This window comes from Rhinoderma darwinii, chromosome 1, assembly GCF_050947455.1.
Source record: "Rhinoderma darwinii isolate aRhiDar2 chromosome 1, aRhiDar2.hap1, whole genome shotgun sequence".
In the NCBI taxonomy this organism is placed as follows: domain Eukaryota; kingdom Metazoa; phylum Chordata; class Amphibia; order Anura; family Rhinodermatidae; genus Rhinoderma; species Rhinoderma darwinii.
In genome coordinates, this window is record NC_134687.1 from 539,213,059 (window position 1) to 539,231,554 (window position 18,496).

Sequence of the window (18,496 nt, forward strand, 5' to 3'; positions counted from 1 at the left end):
TTCAGCACCCTGGACAGTGACTTCCGATTCCAATATACGTGAACGTGTAAAAAAAAAAAAGTTCTGACTTACCGATAACTCCCGGCTTCTTCCTCCAGTCTGACCTCCCGGGATGACAATTCAGTCCAAGTGACAGCTGCAGCCAATCACAAGCCAAGCACAGGCTGCGGCGGTCACATGGACTGCTGCGTCATCCAGGGAGGTGGGGCCAGATGTCAAGAGAGGCGCGTCACCAAGGACGCGTCACCAAGGCAACGGCCAGGAAGTTCTCGGTAAGTACGAACCTCTTTTTTTTTTAACAGGTTACTCGATATGGTGATCGGAATGCACTGTCGAGGGTGCTGAAAGAGTTACTGCCGATCAGTTAACTCTTTCAGCACCATGGACAGTGACTGACGTCGACTAGCCTCATCTCTATGATGGCGGCTGCGCGAAAATCACGCAGCCGCGCATCATACACGGATAACACACGGAGCTGTCAAGTGCCTTTTGCGCACGCAAAACGCTGCGTTTTTTGCGCGCGCAAAACGCACACGCTCGTGTAAATGAGGCCTTAGCACTAACATTTCCCTTAACTGAAGCCAAGGGGCCTAGTCAAACCCTTCTCCATCAAATTTGACAGTATCAACTATCCATTCCAGTAAGTAGTGTGTTCCTGGCGTCTACTAAACCAAAATTAGTCCGCTAGACTGCCAGATAGTGAAATGTGATTCATCACTCCACAGAACATATTTCCACTGCTCCAGAATCCAGTGGCAGTGTGCTCTACACCACTCTAGCCAACACTTGGCATTGTGAATGGTGATCTTGTATGGTGTGCAGCTGTTTCAACATTGAAATCTATTTCATGAAATTCCCGACGCACAGTTCTTGTGCTGATGTCACTTCCAGAGGCAGTTTGAAACTCTGTAATGAGGGATAGGCGATATTATGCACCACGTGCTTTAACACTCAGTGGCCCCGTTCTGTGAGTTTGCATGGTCTTTTGCTTATGGCTGAGCTGATGTTACTTCTAGTTGCTTCAACTTACCAATAATTACATTTACAGTTGTATGGGACAGATCTAGCAGATCAGAAATTTAAAAAACTGTCTCATGGCAAAGATGGCATCCAGTACGATCCTTACTACTAGCAAAATTTGTCTATGCAGATTGCATGGCGGTGTGCTGGATTTTATGTAACTGTTGCAATGTATGTGGCTGAAACACTAGAACTCAATAATTAGGAGACCACATACGATTAACCATATAGTGTATTACTGCATAAATGCAAATGCTGTATGGAGCATTGCATTGTTCTTATCACAGATCATTCAATAATCAGTGTCAACATAATAATAGGAAATAGCTTAAATACAGTACTAGAAAACAAAACATGTCTGACATTTCTAAGTGCATATATTAAGATTGAGAACTGTACCTTCGGCAAAGATTAATACTTCTCCATCCGCTAAAAAATCATCATTTCTGGAAGCTGTTCCTCCAACGATACTCCATGCAACATTCACTTGCCCTAGACTGCCCTCTCGACGCTCTATTACCAGCTGGACCATTGTATGTGGTTGTTCTTGCACTTCCACATGGTGACCTCCATTGGTAGCATTTGGACTCCGGCTGTAAATGACAAAAACCCCAAAGGCGTCTCCATTCATCATGATCACAACCACTGATGTGTTTGGCTGACCTATCGTTGGCTGATTCTTTAAGATGGCAGAAATGTTTAGTAGCCTAACTTCAAGAAGTGACACAATGAATCGCTCATCTAGTTCTGGGAAGCTGTCGGTTAGTATAGAGACTGTAATGTTTGCAAATTCTTCTCCTTCCTTCATTGTGAACCACTGCCCCGTAATAGTTTCATAATCACTCCCAGGCGTTGCTTGTGAGCTAAAAAGCACAGACACACTGGTACTGTTCTTCTTATATGTCCAGAACTCTGTACTGTTTACAAGTTGATATGAAAGCGCTGTTATCCAGAAACATTGAAGATTGCTGGAGACATTGCTATAAGAAAAAGATGAACATACTTGGTTTTTCAAGCATGCAATGGCACAGGCCTGAACAGGGTTTCTGGCTAAGGAAACATTGACGGCAGTTCTTGATGATACCAATGGAATTCCTTGGAATGGAGATTTGTAGCAAGACAATATGTCTTGGCCTTCTTCAACTGCAAGACCAACCACATCCATCTCAGTGGTACTATATAGTAACTGCAAGAGGCCAAATCGTCCTCCACTAAAGAGAAATAACACAGAAGTATTACAAAAACAACTCTAAAATATCTGTTTTTAATGATCTATAATTTTGAATAGTAAACTAGTTTAGACAGCTAAACATAATAAAACGTTATAGTGTAAATATAGAAAATAAATTAAACTATTAATTAAAAAAAAATGGGGGATTTCCAAGCCAAGTCAAATTTAATAGGAACCCTAAAGTGGAACTTCAACTTTGTGGATCATTTCAATTGCAGATCCTAAATTTTGTGCTGATCATTTACATAATATGGGGGAAAGTATCAAAAGTTTAACACCAGTTTGGCGCACGCCATAGTTCTGCCAAAATTTGTGACTTTGTACTTTTCTTGACACTTTATAAAAGTGGCGTGATAAGGGGTGGGTCTAACTGAAGGGGACAGGGCTTCTGCCAAAACAACAAATTTATTATAATTTACATCAGAAAGCTGGCGATAACAGCAAAATCTTAAATGGCATATGGGGTCGAGTGGGGGCTCATTTGAAAGCTCTTTTCAATAAGAAAACAATTCTGAGATATTTTAATTTAAAGTTATCTTCATTATCGGCTATCGCCAGTGTTAGCCTTACCCAAAATGTACCGCGCGGGTAAAATCCTAAATGTGTGTGGGCGCGTGTGCATGTGTGTGAGCTTGGGAATGTCACATCAAGGTGACTTTAAATTACGTATTATTACAATAGGCCTCGGCGATACAAAATGGACCTTTTCTACGATTGTAACATGATTTCATGTGTACACATTTCGGTAGTCACTTGTGAATTTCAGAGAACGCTAATTCGAAGAGTAATTTCCATTTTTGTAAATTTCTATTGTCATATCACAAAAGGCATTTGACCGAAACGGAAAGGATCACTTTATTCATGATCCTATTGAGAAGTAGCGGCTTTATTCAATGCCACTTATTCTATCTGTGATACAATTTCATTGTCAACTGTTAAAAGAACTGTTCATCTTTTCTAAATAACCGGTTCAATTAAAGATGCACCGAGATCCGGAAGACCCAAACATGCTAGTAATGATGAAAAACCTTAAGATGTTCTGCTCACTGTATATGATAATCCTCATACATCTGTCTCAAGTGGAGCACAACAAAATGATATCGGCGCCACATCAGTCCGTCGAATTTTGAAGAGGCATCATTATCATCCTTATAAAATACGTCTAGTTTAGGAGCTATCCGAAGATTAATATGATAGAAGAGTGGAATTTTGCGATACAATGATGACACGATTTGATGATAATCATCAGATTTTTAACTGGACCTGTTTTTCGGATGAAGCTACGTTTGAACTAAATGGTTCTGTAAATCGACAGAACATGAGTTATTGGGCAGACGAAAATCCACATTGGATGTGTAAAGGTTCTGCCAGACACAGCTTCTGTATCGACACCCGTGGTTAGTCAGTCTGCACCTGCTCCTAAGTCTGATAGTAACTCCTTCTTCTACCAGTCAGGCTGGGAGGCTGAGAAGTGGGAGAGCCTATCACAGCCTGGCCAGACGGAGCTAGCTCCCGCCCTCTGTCTATTTATACCTTCATTTCCTGCTCCTCCTTTTCCTGTGATTCTGCCTGTTTCCTGGCTCTGCTGCTCCTGCTATTATATTGACCTTGCTTCATATTGACCCTGGCTTTACTGACTACTCTCCTGCTCTGCGTTTGGTACCTCGTACACTCCTGGTTTGACTTGGCTCGTTCACTACTCTTGTTGCTCACGGGGTTGCCGTGGGCAACTGCCCAATTTCCCTTAGCTTCTGTGTACCCTTGTCTGTTTGTCTGTTGTGCACATAGTGAGCGTAGAGACCGTCGCCCAGTTGTACGCCGTCGCCTAGGACGGGCCGTTGCAAGTAGGCAGGGACAGAGTGGCGGGTAGATTAGGGCTTACCTGTCTGTCTCCCTACCCCAGCATTACATAATCACAGGCCCATATACCTTTTCTACCCTGGTCCCTGACACAACTATGGACCCCCTTGAGACCCTGGCTCAGCAAATGCAGGGCCTCTCTCTTCAGGTCCAAGCCCTTGCTCAGAGGGGCAAACAGCATGATGCTACCCTGGTAGTGCCCCCCACCTCACCTCTTGAAGCCCACCTCAAGTTGCCTGACCGGTTCTCAGGGGACCGGAAGACTTTTTTCTCCTTTCGGGAGAGTTGTAGGCTCTATTTCCGTCTAAAGCCCCACTCCTCAGGTTCTGAGAGCCAGCGAGTGGGTATAATTATGTCCCGGCTCCAGGACAGGCCCCAAGAATGGGCCTTCTCCTTGGCTCCCTACGCTCCTGATTTTTCCTCTGTTGACCTTTTTTTTTCTGCTCTCGGGCTCATATATGACGAGACTGACAAGACTGCCTTTGCCGAGAGTCAGCTGGTGACCTTACGTCAGGGTAAGAGACCCGTTGAGGAGTACTGTTCGGACTTTCGGAAGTGGTGTGTAGCTTCTCGGTGGAATGACCCTGCCTTGAGGTGCCAGTTTAGATTGGGTCTGTCGAACGCCCTGAAGGACCTGTTAGTTAGCTATCCCTCTTCTGACTCTCTAGATCAGGTTATGGCTTTAGCGGTACGTCTTGACCGACGTCTCAGGGAACGACGACTTGAACGTTTTTGTGCTTTCTCCTCTGGCTCCATGATGGCTCCCGAGGTTCCGTTGCTTCGTTCTTCCACGGAAAACTCGGATGAACCTATGCAACTTGGGGCCTCCGTGTCTCCCCAACAACGTAGAGAGTTCCGCAGGAAGAATGGTCTCTGCTTCTACTGTGGGGATGACAAGCATCAAGTGAACAACTGTCCTAGGTGTAAGAATAAGCAGCCGGAAAACTAACGCGCCTAAGTGACCATCGGGGAGGTCGCTTGGGCGCACTGGTATTTCCCGTAAATATGAAACCTAATAAGATCTTGCTTCCCTTTCAGGTCTCTTTTGGTGGTAGGTCTGCTACCGGCAGTGCCTTCGTGGATTCAGGGTCTTCTGCTAATATTATGTCTGTGGAATTTGCTATGTCTCTAGCTATGTCATTGATTGATTTGCCTAAACCTGTCCCGGTAGTGGGTATCGACTCCACTCCTCTTACTAATGGTTATTTTACGCAGCATACCCCTGTTTTTGAACTCCTTGTTGGCTCCATGTATTTGGAGCAGTGCTCTGTACTGGTGATGCAGGGATTATCGTCCGATTTGGTTTTAGGCCTTACCTGGTTGCAGATGCATAATCCCACGTTTAACTGGAATACTGAGGATCTCACCAAATGGGGTAATGAATGCATGACGTCATGTTTTTCTGTTAATTGTATTTCTCTCCCTGAGGAGGTGAACACTCTACCTGAGTTTATTCAGGACTTCGCTGATGTTTTTTCTAAAAAGGCCTCCGAAGTGTTACCTCCTCATAGAGAATACGATTGCGCAATCAATTTGGTACCAGGAGCTAAGCTCCCTAAGGGTAGGATATTTAATCTCTCTTGTCCCGAACGTGAAGCCATGAGAGAGTATATCCAGGAATGCCTGGCCAAGGGTTACATTCGCCCCTCTACTTCTCCGGTAGGTGCTGGCTTCTTCTTCGTAGGGAAGAAGGATGGTGGTCTTAGGCCATGCATTGAGTACCGTAACTTGAATAAGGTCACTGTAAGGAACCAGTATCCCCTTCCTTTGATTCCTGATCTCTTTAATCAGGTTCAGGGGGCCCAATGGTTCTCTAAGTTTGATCTACGGGGGCGTATAACCTTATCCGTATCAAAGAGGGGGATGAGTGGAAGACTGCGTTTAACACGCCCGAAGGTAATTTCGAATACCTCGTCATGCCCTTTGGGATGTGTAATGCTCCCGCGGTCTTCTAGAATTTCATAAATGAGATTTTAAGAGACTACCTGGGTGTATTTCTTGTAGTGTACCTTGATGACATATTTGTGTTTTCCAAGGACTGGTCCTCTCACATTGAGCATGTCAGGAAGGTGCTCCAGGCCCTTCGGGAAAACAAACTGTTTGCTAAAACCGAAAAATGTGTGTTTGGGGTGCAGGAGATACAATTTTTGGGTCAAATCCTCACTCCTCATGAATTCCGCATGGACACTGCCAAGGTTCAGGCTGTGGCTGAATGGGTCCAACCTGCCTCCCTGAAGGCGTTACAGTGCTTCCTGTGGTTTGCTAATTATTACAGGAGATTTATTGCTAACTTCTCGGTCATCGCTAAGCCTCTTACGGATCTCACTCGCAAAGGTGCTGATCTCTTCCACTGGCCTCCAGAGGCGGTCCAGGCTTTTGAGGTCCTTAAGAAGTGCTTTATCTCGGCCCCAGTGCTGATTCAGCCTAACCAAATGGAGCCATTCATCGTGGAGGTTGACGCCTCCGAGGTGGGAGTGGGTGCTGTCTTGTCCCAGGGTACCAGGTCCCTCACCCATCTCCGTCCCTGTGCCTACTTCTCCAGGAAGTTCTCACCCACTGAGAGTAACTATGACATTGGCAACCGTGAACTCTTAGCCATTAAATGGGCATTTGAAGAGTGGCGCCACTTCTTGGAGGGGGCTAGGCACCAGGTACGGCCCTTACCGGCAACAAGAATCTGGTTTTCCTAGAATCTGCCCGGAGGCTAAACCCGAGACAAGCTCGATGGGCGTTATTTTTTACTAGATTCAACTTTTTGGTCACCTATAGGGCTGGGTCTAAAAATGTTAAAGCTGATGCACTGTCGCGTAGCTTCATGGCAAGCCATCCTTCGGAGGTAGATCCTGCTTGTGTTTTGCCCCCAGGTATAATAATTTCCTCTGTTGATTCTGACTTAGTCTCCGAAATTGCGGCTAATCAAGGTTCAGCTCCCGGGAACCTTCCTGAGAACAAGCTGTTTGTTCCCCTGCAATTCCGGCTAAGGGTACTCAGGGAAAATCATGACTCTGCACTATCTGGCCATCCAGGCATCCTGGGTACCAAGCACCTCATTGCCAGAAACAATTGGTGGCCTGGGTTGCTTAAAGACGTTAAGGCCTACGTCGCCGCTTGTGAAATTTGTGCTAGGTCCAAGACTCCCAGGTCCCGACCAGCAGGCTTACTATGTTCTTTGCCCATTCCCCAGAGACCTTTGACCCATATCTCCATGGATTTTATCACCGATCTGCCTCTATCGCAAGGCAAGTCGGTGGTGTGGGTTGTAGTAGACCGCTTTAGTAAGATGTGCAACTTTGTGCCCCTCAAGAAACTACCCAATGCCAAGATGCTAGCTACCTTGTTTGTCAAACACATCCTGCGTCTCCATGGGGTTCCTGTCAATATTGTTTCTGACAGAGGGGTTCAATTTGTTTCATTGTTTTGGAGAGCCTTCTGTAAAAAGTTGGAGATTGATCTGTCCTTCTCCTCTGCCTTCCATCCTGAAACTAATGGCCAAACCGAGAGGACTAATCAGTCTCTAGAACAATATTTAAGGTGTTTTATCTCTGACTGTCAATATGATTGGGTCTCCTTCATTTCCCTCGCTGAATTTTCCCTTAATAACCGGGTCAGTAACTCGTCAGGGGTCTCCCCCATTTTCTGTAATTTTGGGTTTAATCCACGGTTCTCCTCCGTTTCACCTGGTGGTTCCAACAAATCCCGAGGTAGATGTCGTTCATCGGGAACTGTGCACAGTCTGGGCCCAGGTTCAGAAGAACCTAGAGGCGTCCCAGAGCATACAAAAGACTCAGGCTGATAGAAGACGTTCTGCTAACCCCTTGTTTGTGGTCGGGGATCTGGTGTGGCTGTCTTCCAAAAATTTGCGCCTTAAAGTCCCGTCCAAAAAATTTGCTCCCCGCTATATAGGGCCGTACAAGGTCTTTGAAGTCCTTAACCCTGTCTCCTTTCCGACTGGAGTTACCCCGTCTTTTCGAATACACAACGTGTTTCATGCCTCCCTCCTGAAACGCTGCTCCCCGTCCTTGGCTCCCTCGAGGAAACGTCCGGTCCCTATTCTCACCCCTGAAGGGGTAGAATTCGAGGTGGCCAAGATTGTGGACAGCAGAATTGTCCAAGGCTCCCTCCAGTACCTGGTCCATTGGAGTGGATACGGGCCTGAGGAGAGGACTTGGGTACCCGCCCGGGATGTTCACGCTGGAGTATTGCTCAGGAGGTTCCATCTTCGGTTCCCCAATAAGCCAGGTCCACCTAGAAAGGGTCCAGTGGCCCCTCATAAAAGGGGGGGGGTACTGTAAAGGTTCTGCCAAACACAGCTTCTGTATCGACGCCCGTGGTTAGTCAGTCTGCACCTGCTCCTAAGTCTGATAGAGTGACTCCTTCTTCTACCACTCAGGCTGGGAGGCTGAGAAATGGGAGAGCCTATCACAGCCTGGCCAGTCTATTTATACCTTCATTTCCTGCTCCTCCTTTGCCTGTGATTCTGCCTGTTTCCTGGCTCTGCTGCTCCTGCTATTATTATTGACCTTGCTTCATATTGACCCTGGCTTTACTGACTACTCTTCTGCTCTGCGTTTGGTACCTCGTACACACCTGGTTTGACTCGGCTCGTTCACTACTCTTGTTGCTCACGGGGTTGCTGTGGGCAACTGCCCCATTTCCCTTAGCTACTGTGTACCCTTGTCTGTTTGTCTGTCGTGCACATAGTGAGCGTAGGGACCGTCGCCCAGTTGTACGCCGTCGCCTAGTATGGGCCGTTGCAAGTAGGCAGGGACTGAGTGGCGGGTAGATTAGGGCTTACCTGTCTGTCTCCCTACCCCAGCATTACAGGATGAGAGACAGTCAAACCCCGTATCCTCAGAAGATTAACGCTTGGGCCGGAATATTGCTCAATCATATTGTAGGACCGTTTTTCATTGAAGGATACATAAATGCAGAAAATGACTGCAATTTGCTAAGAAACCAAGTGATACCATCTATATTCAAAATATTGCTGAGAAGCTTTCCGCAATGTTTGGTATCAGCAGGATGGAGCTCAGGCTCATTTTTCTCTGCGAGCTCGAAATCTTCTGAATGATAATTTTCCTGATCAATGGATTAATAGAAGAGGCCCGATAGAATGGCTACCGAGATCACCAGATCTGACCCCATTAGACTTTTTTTACTGGGGGTATTTAAAAAGTAAAGTCTATGAAACTAGGATCGCAAACTTAGACGAGCTGCGGAAAATTCTGATTCAATCACACCAGATTTTATAAATAACGTTATCAACACGTTTTATGTTCGCTTAGGACACTGTCAAGTTGTTGAAGGACATCAGTTCGAACATTTGATTTAATACAGTAATTGTTATGTTTGTACTAATACACATAATACATGTCCTCGGTCTTGCTTTGGTTGGCTGGACAACACACACACACACAGCGCAGAGAGGGTTTGGAGTCGTTAAATACCAGGCGATTGACGAACCCCGGGGTCCTTATCTCGGGCTGTGTACACACACGCACACAAAAGTGAGAGGCAAGGGGACTCACATTAATCTAGCACCCCGATGAGATGTAAATCTGACCGTGCGACCTCTGCGTGGTCCATTTTGGGTAATGCTATTGGGTAGTCGATAATGAAGATGATAACTTTAACGTTAAATATCTCAGTGAAAAAAAGTCCTATCAAATTCATTTGCAGCATCGTTTTTGTATTGAAAAGAGCTTTCAAATGAGCCCCCACTCGTCCCCCCGTGCCATATAAGATTTTGCTAAGCCCAAACACCCCACCACCCCCAAGGGGGTGGCGGTGTTTTTGGGGCGTTAACTGGTAGATTTTATGACCCCATTAAATCCTACCAAATTTCAAACCTCTACCTCGAGCCGTTCAAAAGTTATGAGGGTGTTTCAGAACTTTTGGTGGGCACTGTATAAATCTGTATGTAGTAAGCTCGCCCAAGCGGTGGCAGCCATAAGTCAAAATGTTATTATTTAACTCTATGCCTGCCTAAATTTGGAGCTCTGTAAAAGAGGATGGAGCTCCATGGCCGTTAGAAATTAGAAAATGAATCAGTACAGACGTTGAAACATAGCAAATAAACAAATTGATGTTCAAATTTGGAGTTGGAAAATCTTCAAACAGAACTACTCTGCATTGCAAAGCAAACCCAAAGAGTAGTGCAGATAATAAAAATTGTTCAGATCATATCAAAGAGTGAACTTATTAAGCTTGGTTGCATTCCATTTAGATAATTTTTGAAGAATATTATTAGTAGAGAAGCTAAACAGACCTCCTCCTGATGGTAATATTTGCAGAAGAACTCTTCTCCAATGGTTCCTGAATCTTGTACACAGTTTTATAAAATGAAATGGTGCCATAGGGATTGTCATTGGGTGGCATAATGATTTTAGCCACTCCTTCTTGACCAATAGTTCCTCCATTTGAGGCCCCAGTCAGCTGTATTAAAATCACCTAGTGGAATAAATTTTTTTTATATATCTTATGTTTTATTTCTTTCGTACATAGTAAATGTTTTTTTTTTACTGAGAAATTAATAGTCGTTCTATATATAACTGGGACAAAATGATGTATGATAAAGATAAATATAGCAAGCTCTGAGTGGTAAAGGCACGCCAAGCAAAACAGATACACTGTGTTATGCCTAATGTCGGCACTGCGAGGGTGGTGCATGGCACAGAATTTCTCTTTTGTATGTTCTGAATCTCTTTGTCATGTACCGATCCCTCTAGCCCTGAACCAGGCATAAAACACTGTGCATGGTTTTTCCAGAGTGTTCCTTTAAATTAATATTATTTTTGAGATAACATAAATATAAATAGGAGTTTGCCACCTAATGGACAATCCTGCCTCTTAGCCGGAGCTTCAAGCAGCTAACTTTCCTTTATTGAGAAAATATCACAGTGCAAGTCCTCGGTCATCATAACATAATAGATATTGATTGTTGATCAAAATAATTTTCTACTTTACAATAAAATAGATTAAATGTTTTATAACTATCAAGTTTACACAAGAAATAAGTATATTCTTAATACAATGGCCATTGATGTTTTTTTTATTTTACTTATTGTTGCATATAATATAATTCCTTACCTCTTCAACTTCTGGAACATTATCAGGCATGATTTCTAACAACAGAGTCCGAACGGTTTGCCCAGCATCAAAACTAATATTACCAGATGCCACTCGGAGGTCATCTGTGGCAAGATGTCCATTGATAGTAGCGACCCACTGAACAACAACATTGCCCAGAGTCCCAGCATTCCGAATTACTGGTAGATTTACAGGAACTGTATTGAGGTCAGGCTCATCTACAGAGAGAGTCGTCACTTGGAAAACTGAAAGAAAAATTGCATATAGAACGTAACTATGCTGTCCATATTTTTTTTAATCTTATTCCTTCTTCTACGTAGATTGGGTTCAATTCTGTACTAAAGAGATCACATCAGCTCTTCTGACACAGCTGTTGTAGTAAACACTTGTATCCCATTATAAATTACAATTCTGGAGCATCTTCTTAGAACTCTATGTAGTGCCATTACTTTGTTATTCTTCCTGGAAATGTCTGAATAAACTAGGCGATAACGTTCCTTGAGTCAATAGGGTGTCCCCCTACACAGTCTGACAATGACAGCACTTATTGACAAGGGGAATGGTAACACCCAGTTGTCCATTTATTCATGCAGTTCCAGAAGGAATAATAGAGGAACAGCACAATGGAGAAAAGTGCTGACAGGTCATCTTTAGGGTATGTTCACACGCAGTGGTTTCAGACGTAATTCAGGCATTTTACGCCTCGAATTACGCCTGAAAAAACGCCCCTAATACGCCTACAAACATCTGCCCATTGCTTTCAATGGGAATTGCGATGTTCTGTTCCCACGAGCCTTTATTTTACGTGTCGCTGTCAAAATATGTCATGCAAAATGACGGCTCGTCAAAAGAAGTGCAGGACACATCTTGGGACGTTTTTGGAGGAGTTTTTCATTGACTCCATTGAAAAACAGGTCCAAAAACGACCGTAAAAAACGCTGCGAAAAACGCAAGTTGTTAAAAAAAAGTCTGAAAATCAGGAGCTGTTTTCGCCTGATCAGGAGCTGTTTTTGCTCACTGCGTGTGAACATACCCTTAAAGTTTGATCATACAAACTTTATGTCAATTTATGTCAGTATTGATTTTACTAGGCTCTGTGTATTTTTTCAGTTATATTGAGATCTATTTTCTTTCATTGCCCAGACACAAATGTCTTTCAAATATGGACATAAAGCAGATTCAAATAGGATGAAATCCAGTGAAAGTTTTACTGCGCAGACAGCACAGAAAACGAAAATCCAACGTGTGCTCGATCAGAATAATGTGTCAGTCGTTCGGCAACCTGAAAATCCAACGTGTACTCAATCAGAATACACGTTGCATTTTCAAGCTGCAGAAAGACTGACACATTATTCTGATCGAGCACAAGTTGGATTTTAGTTTTTTGTGCCGTCTGAGGGTTTTCAGGGGTTGTCCCAAGTTGATAAATGGAGCTATAAAGCTCCCCCATGTAAAAATAAGAAGAATTCTAATTACCTGTCCGTCGTCCAGCGATGTCGTTTTCTTGATATCCTTGATTGAAGTTGCGGTCAGTCCCTCTTTGTATCCTGCTCGTTGCCTAGGTTCCCGGCCACCGCTATTTACCTTTAGCGGTGGCCGCACATGCGTAATGACATCCTCTGCGTCCTGAGCAGAGTGTCATTTACTCGTGAACGCGCATCTCGGCGCATGAGCAGGAGATGCAGTGGAAGGCACCCGTCGCGAGGAGAAGTCCACTCTCCGCTAAAGGTAAGTGTGTGTGTGTGTGTGTATATATGGGTGTGTTTGTGTATATGTGTTTGTGTATATGTTTGTGTATATGTGTGTGTGTGTGTGTTTATGTGTGCGTGTATATATGGGTGTATTTGTGTGTATGTGTATACGTTTGTGTGTATATTTTTGTGTTTGTGTATATGTGTGTGTGTTTGTGTGTTTATGTGTGTGTGTGTGTGTGTATATATGGGTGTGTTTGTGTATATGTTTGTGTGTATATGTTTGTGTGTGTGTGTGTGTGTGTGTGTTTTTGTATATGTGTGTGTTTGTGTATGTGTTTGTGTATATATGGGTGTGTTTGTGCATATGTGTATATGTTTGTGTGTATATGTTTGTGTGTTTTTGTATATGTATATGTGTGTGTGTATATGTGTGTGTTTGTGTATATATGGGTGTGTTTGTGCATATGTGTATATGTTTGTGTGTATATGTTTGTGTGTGTGTTTGTGTATGTGTTTGTGTATATATGTGTGTGTTTGTGTATATATGGGTGTGTTTGTGTATATGTTTATGTGTGTGTGTGTGTGTGTGTTTGTGTATATGTTTATGTGTGTGTGTTTGTGTATATATGGGTGTGTTTGTGTACATGTGTTTGTGTATATGTTTGTGTGTTTTTTGAGTTTATGTGTGTGTGTTTGTGTATATATGGGTGTGTTTGTGCATGTGTATATGTTTTTGTGTATATGTTTGTGTGTGTTTTTGTATATGTGTGTGTTTGTGTATATGTGTGTGTGTTTGTGTGTATATGTGTGTGTTTGTGTATATGTTTGCGTGTATGTGTTAGTGTGTTTATGTGTGTGTTTGTGTAATATATGGGTGTGTGTTTATATGTGTTTGTGTATATGTTTGTGTGTGGTTGTTTGTGTGTGTGTGTAGGTGAGTATAAGTATCGGTATTGTTCACATTGATAACTTTTTTTTTATGTTGTTGCAGATTTTGATGTACCGATTGGACTACATCTTCGATTCGTTGGACTACTGCGTAGATCTACGTTTTTTGAAAATTTTAATAAAATGGTTAACGAGGGTTTTGTTGGGGATTTCTTATTTCAATAAAAAAAAATTGTATTTGTGTTTTTTTTTCAAACTTTATTAGTGCCTAGATAATGGCAGTTGGCTGATTGACAGCGTCCATTATTAAGGCGGTACTTAGTGTTAGCCGGTGCAGAGGCTAGCACTAACCACCCATTATTACCCCGGTACCCTCCACCACCAGGGGTGCCGGGAAGAGCTTGGTACGATCCAGTACCCGACCATCTGTTGTGATGGTCGGGTACTGAGGCGGCCGTAGGCTGGTGTTATGAGGCTGGGAAGGGGCAAAAACAGTGGACCTTCCCACCCTTGTAATGCTAGGCTGCCGCTGCTGTGTTGTATCGGGCTGGTTATAAAAAAGGGGGGAACCCCCACGTCGTTTTAAAAAAAAAATTAACAATAGACGTTGGGTCACCCACATTTTTAATAACCAGCCATATACAAGGCCGCAGCAGCCTGGCATTACACGGGTGGGAGGGGCCACTGATTTAGTACATTCCCAGGCTAATAACACTGTGTAGTTTGTGGCTGGTTATGATAAATTGGGTGGAACCCCATGTCTTTTTAATAAAAATAATAAATAAATAATAAAAAAAAATGACGTGGGGTCCCCCCCATTTTTATAACCAGCCAGATACAACACAGCAGCAGCAGCCTAGCATTACAAGGGTGGGAAGGTCCACTGTTTTTGGCCCTTCCCAGCCTCATAATACCAGCCTGCGGCCGCCCCAGAGCCCGACAATCACAACAGATGGTTGGGTACTGGATCGTACCCAGCCCTTCCCGACACCCATGGTGGTGGTGGGTACCGGGGTAATAATGGTGTTTAGTGTTAGCCTCTGTACCGCCTAACACTAAGCCTCCCCTTAGTAATGGACCTTGTCACTCAGACAGCGGCCATTACTAAAGTGTTAGTAATAAAATTTGAAAAGAAAAGACAAAGATATAGATAAAATATTTTATTGAAATAAAGCACCCCCAACACAACCCTCATTAACCATTTTATTGATGAAAAAAAAAGCGTCATCTAAGTAGTCCTCGAAACCGACGTAGTCCAAACACCAAACCTGTAAGAATATATATATATATAAAAAAAAAAATTAAATCAAACATGTCGTAGCCTTAGTTTCAGTTTCAAGTGTGATACTGACTGTTATACCATGTATAGAAGCCTGCCGCAAAGTTGGCTTACATACAGGGTGCCAGCAGACAGTATCATACATGGCAATACAGACATTTATACCATCAAACATACATACATGCAAACATACATACAAGCAAGCACATACATACATGCAAACATACATACATACAAACATACATACATGCAAACATACATACATACATGCAAACATACATACATGCAAACATACATACATACTTGCATGCAACCATACATACAAACATGCACATATATACATACATGAAAACATACATACATGCAAACATACATACATTCAAACATACATGCACATATACACATACATGCACATATACACATACAAACATGACAACATACATACATGACAACATACATGCAAACATACATGCACATATACACATACAAACATGCCAACATACATACAAGAAAACATACATACATGCAAATATACATACATGCAAACATACATGCAAACATACATGCATACATACATACATACATACATACATACATACATGCAAACATACATGCACATATACACATACAAACATGACAACATACATACATGAAAACATACATACATGAAAACATACATACAAGCAAACATACATACATGAAAACATACATACATACATGCAAACATACATACTTGCATGCAACCATACATACAAACATGCACATATATACATACATGAAAACATACATACATGCAAACATACATACATTCAAACAAACATGCACATATACACATACATGCACATATACACATACAAACATGACAACATACATACATGACAACATACATGCAAACATACATGCCAATATACATACATGAAAACATACATACTTGAAAACATACATACATGCAAACATACATGCACATATACACATACATACATGAAAACATACATACAAGCAAACATACATACATACATGCAAACATACATACATGCAAACATACATACATGCAAATATACATACATGCAAATATACATACATACATGCAAACATACATGCATACATACATACATGCAAACATGCATGCACATATACACATACAAACATGACAACATACATACATACATACATGAAAACATACATACATGCAAACATACATACATGCAAACATACATACATACATACATACATGCAAACATACATACTTGCATGCAACCATACATACAAACATGCACATATATACATACATGAAAACATACATACATGCAAACATACATACATACATTCAAACATACATGCACATATAAACATACATGAACATATACACATACAAACATGACAACATACATACATGACAACATACATACAAACATACATACATGCAAACATACATGCACATATACACATACATGTACATATACACATACAAACATGACAACATACATACATGACAACATACATACAAACATACATTCAAACATACATGCATGCAAACATACATGCACATATACACATACAAACATGCCAACATACATACAAGAAAACATACATACATGCAAACATACATACATGAAAACATACATACATGAAAACATACATGCACATATACACAAACAAACATAACATACATGACGACATACATACAAGAAAACATACATACATACATACATACATGCACATATACACATACATAAATGACAACATACATACATCACAACATACCTACATGCACATATACACATACATACATACATGACAACATACATACAAAAATAAACTCACCTAAGACGTTCCCACGAAGAGCTGAACGGTCCCGTCACTTTTCTTCTTACTGCTCCCATTCACAATAACATAGCGGTGGGCGCAGATGACGTAATCACGTGGGCCTGATATGATTACGTCATCTGCGCCACAACGCATTGTTACTATGAATGCGAGCGGCGCCAAGAAGAAGGAAGATGGCAAGTGACGGGACCGTTCAGAGCGCCGTTAGAACGTCTTAGATGAGTTTATTGTTTTTATATATTTTTAGTTGTTCGCCGGGTGCTGATGCAGCACCGGTGCGGCGGATACACAAATTACATGCAGTGACAGGGGGGGAGAGAGAAGTTGTTTGCCGAAACGGGGTGAATGTAGTGTAGTGTAGTGTAGTATAGTGTAGGGTTGATAACATTCACGGTAAGTTCGTCTCAATCGGGCTTACCATGCCCGCTTGAGACGAACATTCTCCCGATGTTGCTAGAACTACAGTATCTAGCAACATCGGGAGCGCGAACACTGCAGAGCGGAGCGGCTTGATTGACATCAAGCCGCTCACGCCCCTTTTTAGAAAAGATAATCAGCACTAGCGTAAAAAATAGTGTAAAAAATAGGCACTTAGGAAATTAATTTTTCACATTTTTTAACAGCAAATGTTTTAAAATTAATTTCCTGCTTAGAATGTGTAAAAAAATAAAATTTGAGTCAACTTGGGACAACTCCTTTAAGGATTTTCAGGATTTCACCGAGTTATATAGCTTCTACCTTCTTCGGTCCGATATTGTCGATTGTCAGTTATAGAGCCAGGAAACACTATTATTATTGTTTAGATTTAAATAGGAGCTGAGTATATTTTAGGCTCCAGTGTATTTTAATTTTGGACAGTGGTATGCTGTGTGTTTGATATTCCAGTATAAAAACATATGTATATAGCTGCATTTACTAACATTAGCTCCAAACCTTCCAAATACAAAGGTAATACAGATATAAAAAATCTGGTCATGTAAATTAGGCCTTAAAAATTAATATTTTGAGACTGTTGGCAATGGACAAAACCTGCTATAAAGACTGTTATAATTTCCTATATTACTTCAAGAGCTCTGGCAATGATATGATGATGTTGGATTTTGATGATATGATGATGTTGGATTTTGAGTATTAAAAATAGGTTTTCTTATTCTTACCAAAGGAGCCATAGGGATCATCCGATGCTTCAATTACAATGATTGCTTCTGTTATGTCTCCTACTAACGCTCCTCCTGTTGTCTGATTTAATAACAGGACCCGGAATGACTCTTCCACTTCAGGGTTGATGTCATTGATTATATATATTGGCACAGCTTTGCTTGTTTCTCCTTCAAGTAAAACTACATCTGATGAAGCTACACTGTAATCTTCGCCTGATCAATTCAATAAGATAAAAAAAGTTATAAATGACTATCAACACTGATAACACATTGTAAATAATAGTCTCATATTCACACCATAGTAAGAAGAAAGAGACAACATATACTTGAATTGGCTCTTATTTTCTGCTAACATTCACAGCTGTTGCTACAACTGTTAAGATTAAATCGTCATTTCAGAGGAATAGCAGATGGGAATAGTGTAAAAAGTGCTCCCATCAGAGAAGGG

The 18,496-nt window shown here is 41.9% G+C and overlaps 1 protein-coding gene across 1 annotated transcript in view; it reads right to left on the reverse strand.

Moving 5' to 3' along the window:
* ADGRV1 (adhesion G protein-coupled receptor V1) overlaps positions 1 to 18,496 on the reverse strand; it is a 681,209-nt gene that overhangs the window by 492,721 nt on the left and 169,992 nt on the right. Inside the window, exons 31-34 of the mRNA XM_075837359.1 lie at positions 18,046 to 18,261; positions 11,201 to 11,445; positions 10,380 to 10,561; positions 1,420 to 2,231 (exon numbers count right to left, since the gene is read on the reverse strand). Coding sequence (XP_075693474.1) covers positions 1,420 to 2,231; positions 10,380 to 10,561; positions 11,201 to 11,445; positions 18,046 to 18,261 — 1,455 coding nt within the window. The remainder of the gene's footprint in view (positions 1 to 1,419; positions 2,232 to 10,379; positions 10,562 to 11,200; positions 11,446 to 18,045; positions 18,262 to 18,496) is intronic.